This window comes from Rhamphochromis longiceps, linkage group LG20 (assembly GCF_057381845.1).
Source record: "Rhamphochromis longiceps isolate RC_006_pf linkage group LG20, R_longiceps_female_GT1.1, whole genome shotgun sequence".
In the NCBI taxonomy this organism is placed as follows: domain Eukaryota; kingdom Metazoa; phylum Chordata; class Actinopteri; order Cichliformes; family Cichlidae; genus Rhamphochromis; species Rhamphochromis longiceps.
The window spans coordinates 6,664,877-6,684,134 of record NC_140576.1 but is presented as its reverse complement, the minus strand read 5'-3'; the positions used below and the strand labels follow the sequence as shown (position 1 = coordinate 6,684,134).

At 41.8% G+C, this 19,258-nt stretch overlaps 1 protein-coding gene across 7 annotated transcripts in view; it reads right to left on the bottom strand.

Moving 5' to 3' along the window:
- Positions 1–2,216: 2,216 nt before the first annotated feature.
- Positions 2,217–19,258, bottom strand: part of kazna (kazrin, periplakin interacting protein a) — a 199,032-nt gene continuing 181,990 nt past the window's right edge. For 4 of the 7 annotated variants that reach the window (XM_085393951.1, XM_085393952.1, XM_085393957.1 and 1 more), the window contains 13 exons: positions 18,887–19,023; positions 18,315–18,485; positions 17,898–17,981; positions 16,655–16,844; positions 15,046–15,182; positions 14,534–14,657; positions 8,800–9,002; positions 8,567–8,685; positions 6,251–6,482; positions 5,855–5,956; positions 3,977–4,143; positions 3,740–3,881; positions 2,217–3,137 (listed from right to left, as the gene is read on the bottom strand). In XM_085393951.1, the coding sequence (XP_085250077.1) occupies positions 2,979–3,137; positions 3,740–3,881; positions 3,977–4,143; positions 5,855–5,956; positions 6,251–6,482; positions 8,567–8,685; positions 8,800–9,002; positions 14,534–14,657; positions 15,046–15,182; positions 16,655–16,844; positions 17,898–17,981; positions 18,315–18,485; positions 18,887–19,023 (1,967 nt within the window). In that variant the 3' untranslated portion in view covers positions 2,217–2,978. The remainder of the gene's footprint in view (positions 3,138–3,739; positions 3,882–3,976; positions 4,144–5,854; positions 5,957–6,250; positions 6,483–8,566; positions 8,686–8,799; positions 9,003–14,533; positions 14,658–15,045; positions 15,183–16,654; positions 16,845–17,897; positions 17,982–18,314; positions 18,486–18,886; positions 19,024–19,258) is intronic. The other 3 variants (XM_085393954.1, XM_085393953.1, XM_085393955.1) reach the window with 3 other exon arrangements.

The following is a 19,258-nucleotide window of genomic DNA, read 5'->3' as shown; positions in this document are numbered from 1 at the left end:
AACAGGAAGGGGAACTATAACAGAGGACCTGAATGGGATGTACCATCAACAGACAGAGGAAATGGCTGATATCAAAAATGGCTGGAAAAGGACAGCTTAAAGGACAACACAGAAGTCTGATCATGTCAGAACAAGAACAGGCCCCATGCCACAAATCCACAGACACAGAAGCCAACGGGACCCAATTTGCAGACTGTGCAAAGGTGCCCCAGAATCACACACACTGATAGGCACAGCCAAGTAGCTGGGATAGTGTACAGAAACATCTGTGCTGTATATGGAGAGGTCCCCAATTTCCAATATGAAACACCATTAAAGATGGTAGCGAACAACAGGATTAAGGTCCTGTGGACAGACAACAACTCCTAGCCAGCAACCAGACATAGTGGTGGTTGACAAGGAGCAAAAGACAACAGTTGTGATAGGGCCTGCAATCCCAAGGGACAGCAACATCAAGAACAGGGGGCACGAGAAAACAGAGAAGTATCAGGGGCTGAAGGAACGAGTGGAGCAGACGTGGAAGGTTAAGTCCAAAGTGGTCCCAGTGTCACAGTGTAAGAGCTGTAACCCCCAAATCGGAAGAGTGGCTTCAGCAGATTTCAGGATCTCGGTCTGGAGTCTCAAACTACCAGCATGTGTATGTGTGTGTGTACTATTAATAATAATCAAAGCTCAAAGTCATTTTCAAAGACAAGGCCTACCTGTGTAACTGTTACCTGTGTAACTTGCCCTTTTTTATCTTCAGCATACACAGTAGTTTGTATGAGTCATTCCAATCTCAAACAGATTAAAAATTATCTATAAAAATGCAAATGATTTGTTGTTTTACAACCAGTGAGATTATTAAACGTCAGAGACACAGCCCTGTTTCAAGTCCTGATAATCAATGACTTTTACTTCTTTGTAAATTTACCACTTACTGGCAGTCACGCCTTTTTAGCCCTTTGGACTGGGAAATGCAACCCTGAATATTTATCCTGCCCACACTGGTGACGTAGATGGTCTTTGAGTATTTATTTAGTCATTCGTCTGTATAATTGTGTATGTGCAATATGTCACTGATATGTTCAAAGATAAAAGATGAAAAAAACAAAGGGTTTCACGTTGCTCTGCTTCATTGTTTCAGTGGTCCCCCTGTCTCAGCTTACTAGAATGAGGACTGAAGCAGTCACTGCATTGTTCCTTTGTCATTCTGGGCTCCTGGGAAACATTCTTCCTCCTAAGCTTTTGTCTGGTTCCTCTGCTTCATCAAATACACACTCACACAATGCAAGGACAGAAATATATGTGAACAAATTGGGACTTAACCTGGTGGTCTGAATTAATCCCTTATCACTGCCAGTGTGTAATCAAATATGATGGCAGAGAAATATCACTGTAAACTGTACTAATTTATATGGCTACGTAGGCTTGAGTGTAGCAAATGAATCACACTGGCTTAGACATAGCTCTAGTAGAAATACCAGTATTTTAATTTTTCCCATCAAGTAAAACCATCCAAATCTACTGTTGATCTTAGTTTAATGGTCCTTGTCCACTAAATATTTCAAAGCAGGTAACTGAGTTCCCTCATCATTATCTTTTAATGTCTCACATTACAAAATGGCTTTACCCAACCAACCCTTGGTGGATTACAGTAAAGGCTTTAAGTGAGGCAGTGCATCTAGCCTAAGGAGGGCGTCTTTATTTGTGCTGTGTCATGCAACTATGGTACAAAGGTTTGAGTCATCATGAGTAAGAGGAGGAAATAGCATCATGAGGAACTGTCACAGCTGAGACTTGAGTTAACGTGTCTGACAGGGAGTGCAGAGCTGGATGATAGCTGCCCAAAATGCCATCAATAGATCAGTAAAATGCCAAGGTTATGGCAGATTTTATTGCGGGCACTGTTTGAGTTACAGTGGACGCTGCCTCTTGGAAAAGGGAGGGGGGGGTTTCTCAGTGACACTTTTACTGTAACAATGGAGACTCACTACAATATTATTAGCTTACTTTTCTCTGATCTTTATGGATCCTTTCATTTCCTTTTATTCCCACCTTTATAGTGCAGGCAGCCATATTATTCTTTGTGCTGAGCAGTGGAGCTTTGCAATTTATTGGGAGACCAACCCTCCTTCTCCCATCATCAACATGTCTTTTTTCTCCCCAGATTGTACTCTGGCGTTCATTGATATTCTGATGGATGCAACTAGTCACATATATATTTTAGACACCATCTTTATTTCATTTCAGTGAGCACTTTCCTTTTCACAAAAAAATACACGCTCACACATCACAGCTCAGCGATCTTTTTCTTTGTTGTTGTTGGCATTGCTCAGATATTTTATGTTTACTGCACAGTATAAAACATCAGAAGAGGTGCTACATATGCTTTGACAGAACAGTGTAAATGTGCGAGATGAAAAATGACTATCAAACATAGATTCTAAAATTTTTAAATTCAGTTCAAGTCTTTTTAAGTTGTTTTTTTTTTTAATGCTAAGTCACATTGACAAGGCATCACAAATGGCAGAACTGAATGACACAAGAGCCACTTACACGGTTACGAAATATGAAACTTTGTTTTTTTACATTTTGTCATCAAGTGCTCTGTATAAGACAAACAGTCATTTCCCTCACTAGTCAAAAAAAACGAAGAAAAAAACCCATTTCAGTTAGTTACCTCCTGGTGTACACACAAGAATAGAAAAATATATAGCTCGAGTCGTTCATAGTCATCTTAATTCTGGCGTTGGGGGAGGGGCGCTTACTGTCCTCAAAGATGCTAAAACTTCCCCAAAAAACAGGAAACTTGTTAAAAAACAACAACAAAAAAAACAACATTTTCCTTGTTACAAAGTGCAAGCTGCCCTGTAAAGGCTCATTTTAAGATAAAAAAAAAAATCACCATCCCATGTTTGCGTGCACATGGATGACAAATGTCCATGTTGTACATTGTCATGAAGTGAATGACTGGTATTGGTAGAACTCTGATAACATCACACATTGGTGACCTCGATGCTGGTGTAACCACGGATGGGGCTTCCTTCTGCCCTGGGCGGAGTGTGATCTCGAACCTCTCTAGGCAGGGAGCCATAGCTGCTATGGCAACTCAAGTCCCGCCCATTGCGAGCTTTGGGACTAAATCCTGCTGGAGGCTAGAACAGAAACAATGTATCCATTACTACAAATGACAAACAATGTATAAAGATGAATGCAGCTTCTGGGTCTGAAAAGTGAAATTGGGGTGTAACTTGATATAGCATGATGCCTGTTTTGCACATTTTTGCCCGATTTAGAGTCAATTAGCCTTAGGGCTTAGCTACTTCATGACTGACAACTTGCTGCAATAGTTGCAAAGCAGTGTCTGGGGTTTCTCATTCAGATCCACACCTTGTTGATGATGTCATGATGTCAGGGTTAAAAATAAATCCAAGACAGCAACAGCCAAAATGCTCAGGTGGAGGGTTCGTACAGGTATCCACCTTTTATGTACAGTCTATACTTTCTCATTAGTTGTGGTCCCCCTGATGACATATCTTATACTTACAGTTAATTTAATAATCAATAATTGATTTGGTTAATCAATCAAACCTCTCTATCTTCCTTCTTATTTACATGTCTTGCAGGCTGCTCTAGCAATATATTCAATACCCAAGTAATGCTGCAGAGCTTCATTATCGTCACTGTGTAATTTGTCAACACTAAGCTCTTCTGCGCTACAATTTGGCTAAAATTGAGGGAAGAACTTTTTCCCCACCTTCACAGCCCTCCTTCTCAATGAGCCTTCTTCATCGGTGTGCCGGGCAGTAGAGGTGGGAGGTCTGCCCAAAGAGTTCTGACGAAGGAGGACAGGTGGTGTCCCCAGACCTAAATGCTCGTATTCCTGTTTGGCATCCACGCTGCAGAAAGCATGGGGAAAGATCAGTGTGACGGGGGAAGCCAAAATAGTAATTAAAGACAGTAGAAAACACATCCCTGTGAATTTTCCTGTCACCTGGCTTGGCCAATTAGTGTTTTCATCTCTTCCACAAGGTGTCGGCGAACCATGTGTTTGCTGCTGGAGATTCCTAGCACCGTTGCCATCGTGTCAGTGTTGAAAGTGGGGTCTAGTACCATGACAGCCCCATGAACGCCACTGTTTAGGAGACTCTCAGCAAACTCCTGCATAGGCAGAAAAAGGCAAGTACAGAATAGTAATCTTATTTGTTCATAACATCAGATCTAAAATTCTTGGTTGAGTCAAAGAGGATATTGATATTGATTTTTTTGTCTATATCAGTAGAAGTTCCAGCTCCCTGAGGAGTTTAACCGGACGTCATCCAGACATGTTTATCTGTACACACCCGGAGTGTGATGGGACAAAGGCTGTAATCTGGCAGGTGTTGTAATCAACTGGTAGCAGTTCAAAAGTAAATGGCAAAGACCTGCTATCACTTTGTGGAGGTATGGAGCACAGAACAAACAGTCTTTATGTGGTAGTGCGTTTATACAACACAAAACAGTATTGTTACAGCCCCAGCAGGCCTGCTATGTTTTATTGTCTGAGAGTCCTACTGTTTGCTTCCTTGAATCAGGTGCCTCCCCCTTTCTGCTGTGGGGCTGGTTAGATATGCACTCAGCTGACTCAGCTTAGCAATTATAACTGAGAGTATAAAAGCTGAGGGGAGCCACAACTAAGCACCAGTGGTTCACCTGTGTACACAGGGTTGGCTTTGATTTATTGATTGATTAAACGCTTTTCTTTGCCCACCAAAGGCTTTGCTTTTCTCTCGTTTGTATTTTGTCCTTGACAGAAACAGCACTTTACCCATCTCTTTAAAGTTTTTAGTATAATCTTGTTTTGCCTCATTCCAGAAAAGAAATGCAGTACAAATACCCAGTTAAGATACTGAAGTGGAATTTTCAGGTGTCATTACATAACTTGAATCTTTATTTTTCTCACCACTTTTTACTTTTATTCACTACATTTTTACACAAATACCTCTACTTGCTGCATCGTACATTTTCATAACAGCCTTATAGGTTCAAGACATTTGAAGGGTGTTACTATTCCACATCACTGCGCATCTTCCAGATTTAAACCAATTTGAGGCTAAATTGAGGAAACAATAACACATAAAAGGCCATTTTATTGGTCTATCCATCACTGGTGCTTATCACACACGACAAGTGGTACAAACCTATGCATCATTTATCACTTTATATTCAGAGGTTACCTAAGCACTTTTATTTTACATTCAGATGGATGGATCGGGTGTGTGTGGGGTGGGGTAACTTGGGGTTCAGTATCTTCCCAAGGATGCTTTGAACTGGGGAGGATCAGTCAGCCCACCATCCAATTGGTAGACAATTTATACAATTTATTTCATAGTGGTTATTTTCTCGTACACTACCACAACAGCTGATATTAGGGTTCTTTTGCCTGCCAAATCCCACTTTAACCCCTGACTATATTCATTTTCCTGTTTAGGTGTGCAGGCCAACTCACCAATCTACAATGTGGGCAGCAGCATATGTTTTTTTCTCTGTTTATGTTCAACATACCAGATGTAATCTAACAAGTACGTTCCATAATATGACATGAGGTTGTGTTTCCTCTGCATAAAAATAGATGGTAGATATGTGCTCGAAAGAGCTACTTTTAAACCTTAATGAACTTTTATCAGCGTATTTTTAACACAAATATCTGGAAATTAACTATCACATACCCAGGACATTCTGAGATTCAGACCCAGAACCTCTCTGATTTGTTATGGCGTAACGGTAAACTCTTTAACTTTGCTAAAACTATACTTTTGTTTGCATACAAGTTTGACCTGTAAACCTATTGGCTGACATGTGTTCAAGAATTTTAAGATGAACTTTCTCTCACCTTGAGGTCAATATCTCTGATCCATTTCATGACCCGATGCATGGTCCATACCAGAGGATCCACATTGTGGTGCTCGCACTGTACCCGGCGAGCCTGTAATGCCTGAAAACCATTTTAACAAGAACTTTTACAGATCTGATCTATTTTCACCTTTACTGTGAACATCCCAAAGTACAAAGGAGTGACAAAACTAAAAGACTGAAAATCTAGACCCTTCACCCCTACAGTTTGCATTTACTTATCCTTTTAGGTGGAAGGATCACTGCCAATCAATAAAAGGTAAACTCAAAAGTAAAATCAATGTCAAGCCCCAACACCTTACTATAACCCCTCATTGTTATTTGTTTTCCTTTAATTTGTCACCCATCAGTGTACTCACTGCCATTTCTCATTTACCTCCTTGTCAAAATGAAGCAACTGCAGCAGTTCGATGCCTAGCAGCAAGCTGACCTGATGGAACTTCTTGGTGATGTTTAAGTGACGTTCGAGGTCCCGACGTGTCAAAGAGTTCAGGACCCGCCCATCTATCAAGTGATTGTGAAAGGCCTGGGAGTACTGAGGCAAACCCACATCGCTTAACCAGGCTTTTGCCACCCAGTGGTGGTCCATATCCGCAGCCTTGGACAGCCTACAGACAGACAGCATGAAGAGTTCCTTTACCTAAGAAATCACATTTTTATCATCACGTGTGGGATTTAGCCACAAAGAGTTTGAATTGTACTGACCAGCTTACACCCCCATTAGGCTGAAGTTCCTAACAAGCACTGAATGGATTGTTGCTAAATTCATATTGTATGGTATAATAATAATAAGTTTGCCATCTCTTGATTTTTCTTCTGATTTCATCATCAGGTTAAAAACTACCATACTAAAATAAGACTGTGAACATGCTTCACCACATACCTGATAAACAGTAGCATGTTACTTTTGCTAATGTGGACACATTATGTAGCTTTAAGAACTACTGAGCTGAACTCAATTATTTTTATTCAATTCATATAGCACCAAATCACAACAGCAGTTGCCTCAAGGCGCCTTATACTGTATGATAAAGACCCTACAATAAAAGAAAGAAAGCCTTAAAAATCAGATGACCCCCTATGAGCCAGAACTTTGCAACACTGGGAAGGAAAAACTCCCTTTTAATAGGGAAAAATCTCCAGCAGAAGTGGGCTCAGGAAGGTGCAGCCGTCTGCCATGACCGGTTGGGGGTGAGGAGAAAAGAAGAGAGCAGACTGAGGTAGGATAAAAAACACACTGTAGAAGAACACCAGAGATTAACTATGACTAATAATGCATTGGAGCCCATCTACATCAGCAGGGAGTGTGTGAAGAGGGTGCTCAGCTTCAAGTTCCTGTGTGTGCACATGGATGCAGACCTCCAGTGCTCCAGCTTGGAGGTTATGAAAAAGGCCCAGCAGCATCTCACTTACTGAGGAGCCTCAGGAGGACTACCCTAAAGAGGGAGCTGCTGCTAACTGTCTTCTACCGCTACTCCACTGAGAGTGCGCTGACATATTGCATCTCTGTGTGGGTCTCGAGCTGCACCATAGCACACAGGAAAGCACTACAAAGGGTCATTAACGTCACGAGAAAAATCACTGGCCGCCCTCTTCCCTCCCTGAAGGACCTCTGCAGCACATGCTGTCTCAAAAGGGCACACAAGATCTTGCGGCACTGCAATGCAAATACCTGACACCGGGCCTTGTGCAATACACAGTGCACACACTGTATATTTCATTCTGCATATATGTTACTATGTATATATTGTGATTGCTGCTTGCCTTTCATTTAGCACCAATGCAGGACAGTAGTCCAATTTTGTTGTACTATTGTAGAAAGTATAACTGTGCAATGACAATAAAATCATCTACTCAAACTGTAGCTATTATTTTAAAAAAGAAGCTGAAATTGTTCACAACTGCTGTTAACAAATCAGGTAGCTGTGCCATTATTATTGTTATTTATTCTATTATTCTATTTTACTCTTTTACTTTTGATTGTACTTTTTATCTTACAAAGCATGCTGAACAATTGTGTAATGCCACATAAATAAACTTGCCTTGGCTTTCATCAAAAATTGACTGATCAATCAATCAATCTAGTTGGATTAGATTATTGGATAATGATAACCACATGCAGCCCTAAATATCACATATGTAAAGGAACTCACTGCAGAAAGTTTTTGAAGGGATTATTTCTTTGCTATAAAGCAGTTTCACAGAGAATTCTTCAAACTTTGCACTTGAAGGCCAGAGTGAGGGGGGAAACTGACTCGAGAAAGACATGCTGCTGCTAAATTTTTCAAATGCAATTCTTCAGTGCTTTAGGGTTACTGAACTGAATATTTCAAAACCCAGACACCTTGATCTTAAACCTGCTACTTGGCTAAACTGCCATACAGTGTAACTATTGGTTAAAACAAATAAGCTTATACTTGCCACATATGTGTTTATGATTCACACAGGAACAATTTAGACAGTCTTCAGTTTAGCTGACCTGCATGCCTTTCATGCCCTTAGGAAGCTTTTAAGAGCTGTAACAGCCTTGGGACTCTTGCATTTGTTTAAACTTCATGTGTGGTAAAAAGCCAGAAACGAGATCCTTCATGCATTAGGTAAATGCATGTACAATAAATCACCGACAGGTGGCCCCCATACGCCATCAAGTAACAGGCAGTTTACAATAAGGACCACTATGGCCCTTCCTTACCCTCTGCCGTTCTCAACATCTCTGTAATCTTCAATGGCCAGGCGGAGTTTCCGACGATGCATCAAATTGCTGACACCTAGACCCAGCTCCAGGTCTTCATCCGTTAACCCCAGTAAAACCTGCAAAAAAAAAGCAAAGAAACAACACTTCACAGGAGGTTAAGCCATTCAGGCCGAGAGTGCTATAAAGTAAACAATATGGAAGCATGTAGAAACCTGCAGGTGTTGCCATACCTTGCCGCTTTTGACGTTTTCTGAGCAGGCGCGGATGTACATGGGCATCGCCATGACAACCTCCAGCCAGGCCTGCACGGTGCCTGCCCTCCACAGAGACATGGGCGTTGTCCTGGCCAGCTCCACCTGCTGCAGACGGTCGAGCTGGTCCTCTGACCCGTCTGACAGGCTGAGGCGAGTGGGGCTGGAGAGGCTATCCGAGTCTGGGTGGGTAGACAAATGGGTGATGCGGTTGTGGTTGTGCGTGAAAGCAGAGGTGAGCATTGTGAGCAATGAAAAATAAAATAAAAACAACAACAACAACGTTAATGTGCTGCAACAACAACAATATATACATATAGTTTCATATCAAATCAGCCCATTTAAGGGGAAGAGGGAACAAACAAGCTTTTAACGACATCCTAAGCTTTTGGCTGCATGACAGCAAGCCAAGCGTTTGCCAGTAATGCTGTAAACAAAGTTGCAGCTTTTATAAACAAGCTCCTCACTTAAGAAGTCCATTAAACCAGCAGCTGTTTGAGCTGTTGAATTAACATGACTCATCTGTCTAAATTAGCCCGCAGCTAACAGCTCTGTGGAAATATTAAAACATGCAATTAGGAGATGCATGAGAAATGTCGATGCATTAAAAGCACGTCTCTCTCACAATGTTATAATCGACTGTGAGTAAATCCTGACACTTTGAGCACTGCCTGAATAATTCCCCGCGGTGTTTCAATGTTACCACGCTAAACTGAGCCAAATATTTTGCCTTTTTTTAGCAAAAATTATTGTTAAATTTAAGTTCTCAGTATTTCACAAGTGGTGGAGTCACAAACGAAAAGAAATATTGGCCGAGAACATGTTTTGTTTCATTGTAAAAATGTGAAAGCCATTTAACTAACCCCCGACCAGCGGGTGGCAACCTGGTATCAGGTTTGGACTCGGATGTTGGTACAGCATCATGAAATGCTCATCAAGAACTTACTGCAGCACTTACTGTGTTTTTCTCCCTTTTTAAAATCTTGTGATACAAATGAAATACTTCAAAGTATCCTGTCTTATTCCATAGTTTCTGAAAACCTCAACATTACCCTCAGCACTCAGAATACAGCCATACTTACAGGCTTACCCAGTGAGTGAATGAATGAACTTCAACCAAAACTCCTGTGACCCTAATAAGCCTTGCACAGAAGCATCCACATGACAGCTCCATGGTAACATGACTGTTCTCCTTGATGGTCACTCCAATCATCACATCCATGGTTGCTTTTTTATGTTTGTTTGTTTGTTTTTAAAGGAAAAGAAAGTTCAAGATTCTTTTTACAAACTACACAAAAACGGGTTCTTTGTTCCCTCCACCTAAGTGTCACTTCTAGCAAATAACATGGAAACCCTACTTTTTGGCAGCCTTTACTATGCCCATTGTGTGTTTACTCAAAGGAGATTCACGACTGGATGGTTCGAGGGTCTGAGTAAACTGATTTTTATTAAATCCGCCTTCGGTAATTCATCTCAACCTGGATGCTTTCATGTGCTCTCCGAAGAGAGATGCATGAAGCGACCGTACACTTCTAAGTGCCCTTCTGAGAGCAATTCATATTAAGTTGAATAGATCTGCTCTTTTGGTCAAAGATGCATGCTGGTCTGCGTACAAGGTCTGTTTTTCCTTCCGAACAGAGTCCTAATAAAGGAAATATCAGTGAAAGCAGAGCTAGCTACGGTGTGGTATTTATGTAAAGAGTTTTGTGTCCTTTATGAGAGGAGGTAAGTTTTGTATGTTTTATAAAAACCACAGTGAATTGTTTGCTTTTCCTTTAACTACACTTTAGACGAGACACTGAGCCTTAAGTGTGCTCTTCGGTAGCTCGTTTAATAGACCTTATTGCTATAATATAGCAGCATTTCTGATACCATGACTGGGAAAAACAAATGGATTACAGCTGAATTGATGACATCACCCATGGTGGCTCTTCGCTGCTTCGAGGGAGGATAAATAGAGTAGATAAACTACAAGGCCCCTTTAAGTAACAGTTTGGCATTTTGATTAATAAGATTATTTGCTATCTTGAGAGGCAGATGAGGAAATCAATGCTCATGTCTGAATGATAAATATGGAGGTACATACAGTCTGTTTCCTGTCTTCCAGTTAATCAAGGAGTAGCTTCAGCTTGAATTCATTAAAAGAATATTAAAGAAGTCATTTAATGTTTGGTAAATATGCTTATGCTTTACTGTTGTGCATCAGACGAGAAGGCTTATAAATAAGCTTGTATGGTAAATCCATAAAGTCACAGCCAGTCTTCTTATAGTCCATGCAAAGCTATGATGAGCACCCCTGCTTGTAGATTTATGTTAAGCATTTTAGCAGTGAATTTCCCCCAAACTATACTTCAGCACAAAATTAAAAGCAGCCAGTGTTTCTGAGCCAGTGACGCTGAGTATGGAGCTTTACTGTTGGAGTATACAGGAAATAAAAGAAAAAAGCCCTCAAATGCATTTTAGTGTATCTGTTAGCACTCAACTGTTTCCAAATCCCTGTCATTAGAGCTAAATTCAACTTGAAGAAGTGCTTAACTCCAAAGGTGTTTTTTTTGTGATGTTAGGAATTAAAAGACATCTGCAAACACAGTTTGCAACCCAGCACGACTCATTTTTAAAGCCACAGGAACTGGTGCACCTCGGTCCCATTGAGTCTGACTGATCGCTTCTTGGGTCGCCTCACTGTGTCGACAGTCTGATGGAGGTCAGACAAGAGGGGTCAGTGTTAGAGGTCAGGAGTCATATCAGAGCAAAACATTATTGATGCCATGTGCTGACACATATGAGATCAGATTCAACAATATGACATGGCCACATCTCCTCTGCACCAATGTTTTGTTTTTCTCTAATTATTGATTCTAATATAATACAAGAGGAAAATTTCATTTTGGCTTAGTGAGGAGTTGAAATTGGAAAAGAGAGGAAAGGAGGCCATTGGGAAGCTTTTGGGATGCAGTCCTCTCACAGATGGGAGTTGCAGGGCTGAGGGAAACTAAGGCACAAGTTAAAAATGGTAAGTCCCCTCCAGCATAACAGGACAAATCTGGATTAGAGCCATATCACAACAAATGAACACGCACACACACGAACATTAATGAAGGGAAAGAGAGGAGAGCCACGTGGAAATTAAGCATTACTTATTTTATTTTAAAATAATCTTATTTTTTCTCATTTAGTTCTTTAGAGCGTAACTTTGTTGCCATGCCTTTAAAAGTTTGCTACGATCCACTTCTAAACATCTCAGGGCTTCAGAATAGAAGTCCTCCACCGAGGCCTACATCTTTGACTTTAAATAAAACTCTTTAATAATAATAATAATATTCATTTCATTTCTGCAATGTTATCTCATTTACAAAAAGTAAAATATACGTGGGAAATTAAAAAAAAAACAAAAAAAACAAAAACAGAGCACGGATCAAAAGATAAAATTACATAATGTTTTTTTTCTCTTGATATGTTGTTTCCCCATCAGCAGAGGATCATAAAAATTAGCTGAATGAAACAAAAAAGATAAAATAGCATAGATTTTATACATTTAACTGACTGTTCAGTGAATTTTTTCAACATGAGACGTTGTTCCTGTACATACAATTTGATTCATAGTGACTCATCTCTGAATTATCTTACTGATTTACCTGCAAATTCAATAACTGTGAACTCAAATGTAAAGGACGATCTCCTTACTGGATACGTGGACACGCCACAGTAACCTGGCACTCTAGTGTCTCAGGCGAGGCCAACAAATACCCAGTGTTAGTTTAATATCAGGGAGAGAAAAGATTTCCTGGGGCGTGGCAGTGCAGACTCCGACTCGATCCAATGAAAGATCGGAAGTAACGTGATGTCTGTGGAAATTCTTTTGCTCGGATTAATGCCATTAACCTTTAGTCCAAAGTTAATTGCTTTATTTTTTCCTTTTCCCAGCTATGGCTTGAACTCTACATTGGAATTTTTGCTGAGGTCATGGGGTCATGGGAGAAGGTACGCCTTTGCTTGATTGGGATGCTTAAATCCTGATTTTTAACCTTCAATTGTAGTTCATGTAATTTCTGCACCTCTTAATTGAGGTTCTGCTCATCTCTTAAGTCGCCCTTAATTCCAGAGGTCTAGAAATATTTTGACTGTCAGTTGAACACCTGCAACGCAAGAATAATTGGTGTTTATGCTATGTATTTTGTGATGATAGCTTTCTTATTTTAACGTTTCCCAGAATAATCCTGCTCCCAGTATTCATACACCAATGAATAAAAGCAGCTTAGATCCTAAAAAACAAAGAGAGATAAAAAGGCACAAAGCCTTGCAAATAGTGTGGAATAATATTTAAAAATTCAAAGTGTAATGTTCAGTTCTCTTTCTTTGCTGACCTTTGATATTTCAAATGTAATTTCGCATAAAAAGCCCTGCAGGTGCAGATTAAAACGAAACTGTGCGCAGTTCAGGATGTTAAGATCTTAAGCATTCAGCTGAGCGCTCCTTGAACAGCAAAGGTTCAAGTTTACAAATCTTATCAATTAATTTGAAATGGGGGCAAAATCATGAATGAACATGAAATCAGTAACTAACCTCTCTTTTAAATTAAAAAGAAAAGCAAACAGTTTATCACCTCTTCGGAAACATAACCAGGGAGAGATTTTTCTTTGTAGTGGGGTAACCAGGCATGCATGATTTAGGGACCGGGGCTACGTGCATGCATGTCACACATGTACCTTCTATCTGAGGAGATAGAAAACACATTTCTCACATTTCCTGTTTGGCTTCAAAATGCAGGGGAACAAACTGTTCTGCATAGAAAGTTAATTCCTCTCATAGCAGCTTCTTTGAAGTCTCTCTAAGTAAACATCAAGGATTGCCTCTGCACAGACTTTTTTTTTTTTTTTTTCGGCGGTTGAGGGATATGCACCCGACAACCGACCCAGCGGTGAATTTCAGGAGTCTGCATGCCGCCTACAGGAAACTGTTCTCATCATGGCAGTGTGGAAGAAGGGGATGGACCAGGCAGGACAATAAACAGGGAGGAGATAAAGTTAAGAGGCAGTGGGAGGGAGGGAGGAGGGACGGCGGGGAGTACGTGTCAAAAATAACAAAAAGGCATTCAGGACAAGGAGACATTTACACGCACAGAGTGCACATCAATTGTTATTTACAAGTACAGCAGTCCTTCAAGTTTCCAGTTGAGTGAAAACAATAAAAAAAAAAAAAAAGTAAAAATGTAGAGAACAATTCAAAGATCAGATAACACAGCTGTTTTGGAGGGCAGATACAACATGACATGTCCACACTGCTGCTGTATTACACTCTCCACGCTATTTACAGGGCTGTACATATACATACATACATACATACAGGTGCAATTTGCTCTTTAGGTTTACACTTCAGCGAAGCAAGACGCGCCTCCGGCTCCTGACATGGCCGTTGACCATGGGTGGCACAAGCACGCGCACACTCTCGCTCCCATACAAACCGAAGCATGCGTGCATGTGAGACTACATAAAAGGTACACACATTATTTTATCTGTACACGCTTTCGTCACACACACACACACACACACACAGACGCGCACGCAAACACGCACATTCTCTCACGCATGCGCTCGGGCAATACAACGTTGTCCTCTGATAACTGCCAAAAAAAGGCTCTCCAGGTGGTTCACTCGGACGTGTGTGCTTTACCAGTCTGCATCCTCCTCTATGTAATAATCAGGTGTTGAAGTACCATCAAACAAACCGGGGTCGAGGGACTTGCGTTGCTTTCCTCGGGCGAAGACGCGCGACAGAGACCCCAGCCCCATCTTTTCTTTCTTCTTCTTACGCTTCGCCTCCTCCAGATCTTCTAGGGACTGAAAGAAGAAAGAGAAGGAGAGAGAGAGGGAGCGAGAAGGAGGAGATGAAGAGATGGGAGAAAGATGAGAGACCAGAGAAGTCGGTGAAGTAAGGGTGCAGAGTGAGCGATAAAGACCACAAGATAAAGATCACAACACACAGTGACACTTGACATGGTGCCAAGGCATGCACTTATTCAAACAACCACAGCTGGTTTTCACATAAATTCAAGTCACTGCTGCGAGTGAGTGCACAACAGACTGCGTGGTGGGGGGGGGAGGACGACATGGATTCAGCCAGAACGATGGTGGAAGGAAACAACAGCAGCCGGGCAGCAAAGGGCAAGTCAACAGTTACTACAGTGTGGCGACTACTTGGGAGGGTGCGGTGGTGGGCAGCTCTTACATTGCAGAGGGAGTGAGTCCGATGGCGCGGCGAGTTGATGTCGCTGGGTGTGGACGACCGGTCTCCCTCCAGCGCAGAGGCGTCGGAGATGATGGAAGGCTGGCGCGAGTGGCACGGGCTCACCCGCACGGCAGCCACTAAACGGGGCGAGAGGGAAAAGAGAAGAGGCTTGTTTCTTTCTTGGGTGTTTGGGTGTACCAGAAGTAGAGAACAGGGACAAAAAAAAATCTGTTTTCTTTAAAATAACGCCACGATGCCTTTAAATAAAAATGTCTTTTTGAAAAAGAAAAAAGAAAAAAAAAGTCTGTAACCAAAAAGCCTGAAATTATTTGCAATCAGCTGCAGTTGCTAAGCAACAGTGAAAACAGCTTCACAGAGGTTTGAGAAAGTGTGTGTGCGTGCAGCGGTGAGACTGATACATACAGTGCAACCAATGTTTGCTTCTGTCCCCAATTAGTCAGCAACCTATGTGAACCCTATAACTGCCCTTTAAAAGCAACCTCTGAAAGGACTGAGATGGACTCCAACTCTGGTGGCTATGAGGCTAATTTGTCCAGAGCTTTCTATTTTAGGGTAGCAGGAGGTGACACTGCTACACTTCCCTTCTTTTCATTGCTTTTTTCTTGCTTTTAAATTTAGCAGAGCCTCTCAAACTGATGGCTCACGTTTCTTCTACAACTCCCATAATGATAGAACTTCTGTATTACAACCCCCCCCCCCCCCCCCCCCCCCCAAAAAAAAAAACTTGCCTATTCTTTGTTACATGCTATTTGGCCTACATATTTTGCTTAGATAACACATATCATTGCAATCCTTCGTGCAGACATCTGCACTGAAACACATGAGGATGAGCACTGAGTGCCAGCTGAATTTACCAGACCATCTTGTTTTGCAGAAGGGTTTTCGGCACTGTGCTGGCCGCTTTGCTAAAAACACACCACTGTTTTCTAGCGGTGACACAATTCAAAGTGAGTGAGCCAAATAAGAAAAGACATTTGCTTTGAATTTTTAAAAATGTGGTTCTGCAATGCGTCTCAGCCATGAACGTCTCCGCACAGAGCGGGAGCTGTGACAGGAGAGGCTGTTTCTTCTCTATCTCGTGAGGTGTGTGTAACTCAAATCAAAAGGATACTGCGGAAAATGTTGTGAGGGAGCTGAAAAGTAGAAAAGGAGGCCAAGAAAAATTAGGTACGAACAAGAAATGAAAAAATGTAAATGAAATTAAAAAACGGGGCCAAGTTACTGTTTGAATTCCATAAAACTAAAGCAAACCTCAAACAAATAGGTTCTTAACACACAGCTGATCCTCAGCTGCCATAGCTGTCAAGTGCAGAGAAAACATTTGTGTGCAGCAAAGACACACAGAAGCTGTAAAGCACCCCCAAAAACAAGAAATCTGCACTTGAAATCATACAGAAAGCGCATGACACGTCACAACTGGAACGTCGTCGTCGGGCAACAATGTGGTCATACTAAGCAGATGGTAGGAGTGAATGTGTGTGAAGCAGGTTCACATGAGCATGCAAAGGGTAAATGATGGTCAAACCGCCTCATGTCAGTCAGCTCATGTGCAGGATGAAGGTGTTATTGGTGCTCCTTGCTGGCTTACCTTGCCTGTCAGCGGGATGCCCCGTGTGGACATAGAGGGTCTGCTGACTCTGTCGGATGGCAGCAGTCAGAGGGAGATCGGCCTGCATCACCCACTCCTGGTTGTTTCCATTGACAACCGCCTCCGTGGGCATGGCCAGCGAGTGGCGCTTGGGCACATCCTTGGTCAGGGTGGCTAGCGACTGTTTCGCCTTGAGGAGGCAGACGGAAAGAAGTCATCAGTCAGAGAGCACAGTGAGCCACAATCAAAATTCTTCACTTCAGCAAACTCACTTTTGAGTGGGCTGGTAAATCTCTATTTTTTTCCCCATGTGTGTGTGTGTACATATACATGTTGTGCTCAGATTTCTACTACAAGTCTCTAAGCGCATGCAGATATGCGAGTTCTCCCCTGGGCTCGTTATGTGGCGCTTGTCTCATTAAAAATGCAGTTATATTCTTGTTCTCCTTTTGTTTGTGAAATCTTTCGCTACCACTCCTGAGAGCTCTGACAGAATATCTGGAGGAGGTGCTGGTTGTTTGTATCCACGGCGGTGTAAGCTGGGGATGTTGTTGGGGTGCAAAAAAAGAAAATAAAAAATGGAGACATTGAAAACAATTAAGCTTTTCTATAACTTTAATGAACATATTTGCTCTGTCGCTGCTTTTCTGCAGGAGTAACAATGAGCTGTACTGGAGCCTTGGACATTGTGTTTGTGCATGTTTATTTTGTGTCAATAAAACCTTTTTCTTTGTGTTCATGTTTTCTGATTATGCTTGACATGTTTTTTTTATTGCTTATTGTGCGAATCGTATCATCATGCCAAGCGGCGGCGGGCTGCAAATCACCAGCACAATCAACTCCACTGCAATCATCTCCGTCTACCAGCAGTCAAACGGTTATCAATCACAGTCTCTGTCATGCAAAACAGAATACAATCCCAAACCTTCAATGTAATCATTAGTTGTCAGACTACTGATGTTTTTGTTGCCTCCCCCAAGCATTTCAACGTTCAATTAGACCTGAAACACATTCCGATCGATTACAGTGGAAATCTGTGGGACCACCGATGTTAGGATTACTGGGATCAGTCAGGGTGGGCTGAGGGTTAGTTTAAAAAACAACAACAACTAAAAACACTAAATGAAAAACGTGCATCTGAGGAGCAGGAAGAGGCTTTCCAAAGCAACAAACAGGTCACAAATAGGAGAAAACTCCACAGGGGGCAGGAGTGGAAAGATTTAAATCTTGGGGCCTGTCTTACCGCCATGACCCTAGGAGAGTAGTCCCTGTCCACAAGGCGCTCAAACACCCGGAACTCCATTCTCTGATTGACACAGTTACTCATCTGGTGGGGGGGTTGGAGACATGAATGATGGCTATGCTGTACATTCAAAAGGCTTTCCGTGTTTCGATTAGATGCAGTTTAGGCAAAACAGTGCAGAGTGACCAAAGAGATGTACTGTATATCCCTGAACCAGGACTCAAACTATTTGTGCAATATCTTTGTTTCTTTGACTAGTCAGTCAACATTGTTATCTTAGAAGGAAAAAAAGGAACTCTAACATTAGAAATGTTCCTAAATATCTGATTCCAGAAAATGGAGCCTATAAAAAGCCAGTAATGCAGTGCTGACTCACTACCTGCCTGTCAAGTTCCCTCATTTGCCTTTCTCTCTCACCATGGCAAGTTCAGCCTCCAGCTCCTTGATGCGGTTCTCCTTGAGATCAAGCTGGGACCGCAGCATCCCCGTGTGCTCCGTGGCTTCCTTGGTCTGCCGCCGCAGGTCCCACTTTTCTCTCTCTAGGAGGTCTTTCTCTTTGGCCAGCGCCTTTACTGCATCCTCGCTCTCCTAGTAGACACACAGATCCTGATGGATTGGTTCACACATCAAGCACGACTAAACAGAACGATTCAAACAGAAAGGCAGTGGCTCTTTCTGTGCTGCCTTGTTAGGGCTTTCAATATTTCATTTGATTTTTTTTTTTACCCTGAGATGACAGGAATAAAAAAAGTGCTTCTAGATGTTGGGCTTACTATGACATATTCTTGTGGCACCACATACGCACCAACATCTAAATCTAAATACCACAAAAACATTTTTTTTTAAACTGTAAACATCCTTTTTTGTAACCAACCGTCTTTTTAATTAAGCAGATTAGAGCATGCACAACAAAAAAACCAAACAAACAAGAAAAAGTGGGTCTGTATGGATGCGTGTGCCTCTATACTGTTAGAAAACGGGTGCCGTACTTTTCTGTGCTGCTCATAGTTGCGTATGAAGTCACGGAGCTGCTCCTCTCGGCTCTCCAATGTGGCATAAAGCTGCTGCATCTGATTCACCAGGTCTGCCTTCTCTGCTTTCAGACGCTTACGGTCCGACTTCATGGCTGGAAGACAGAGTTTGTGGAGGGTCAAATAACTTGAAGATTTACATACTTCTATTTAGTCATAATCTACAGTGTAGATGACTGCACTTCAGTGACAAACAATAGAGTTCAGAGGATTATTACCGTTTTATCTACAGTAAGTTATAAGTGGCTTTATGTCCATGTTCGTGGACCTCCCCCATCCTACCAACGTGCATGTGGTGAAAACTGGAGGTGATCAAGAGCAGACAACATG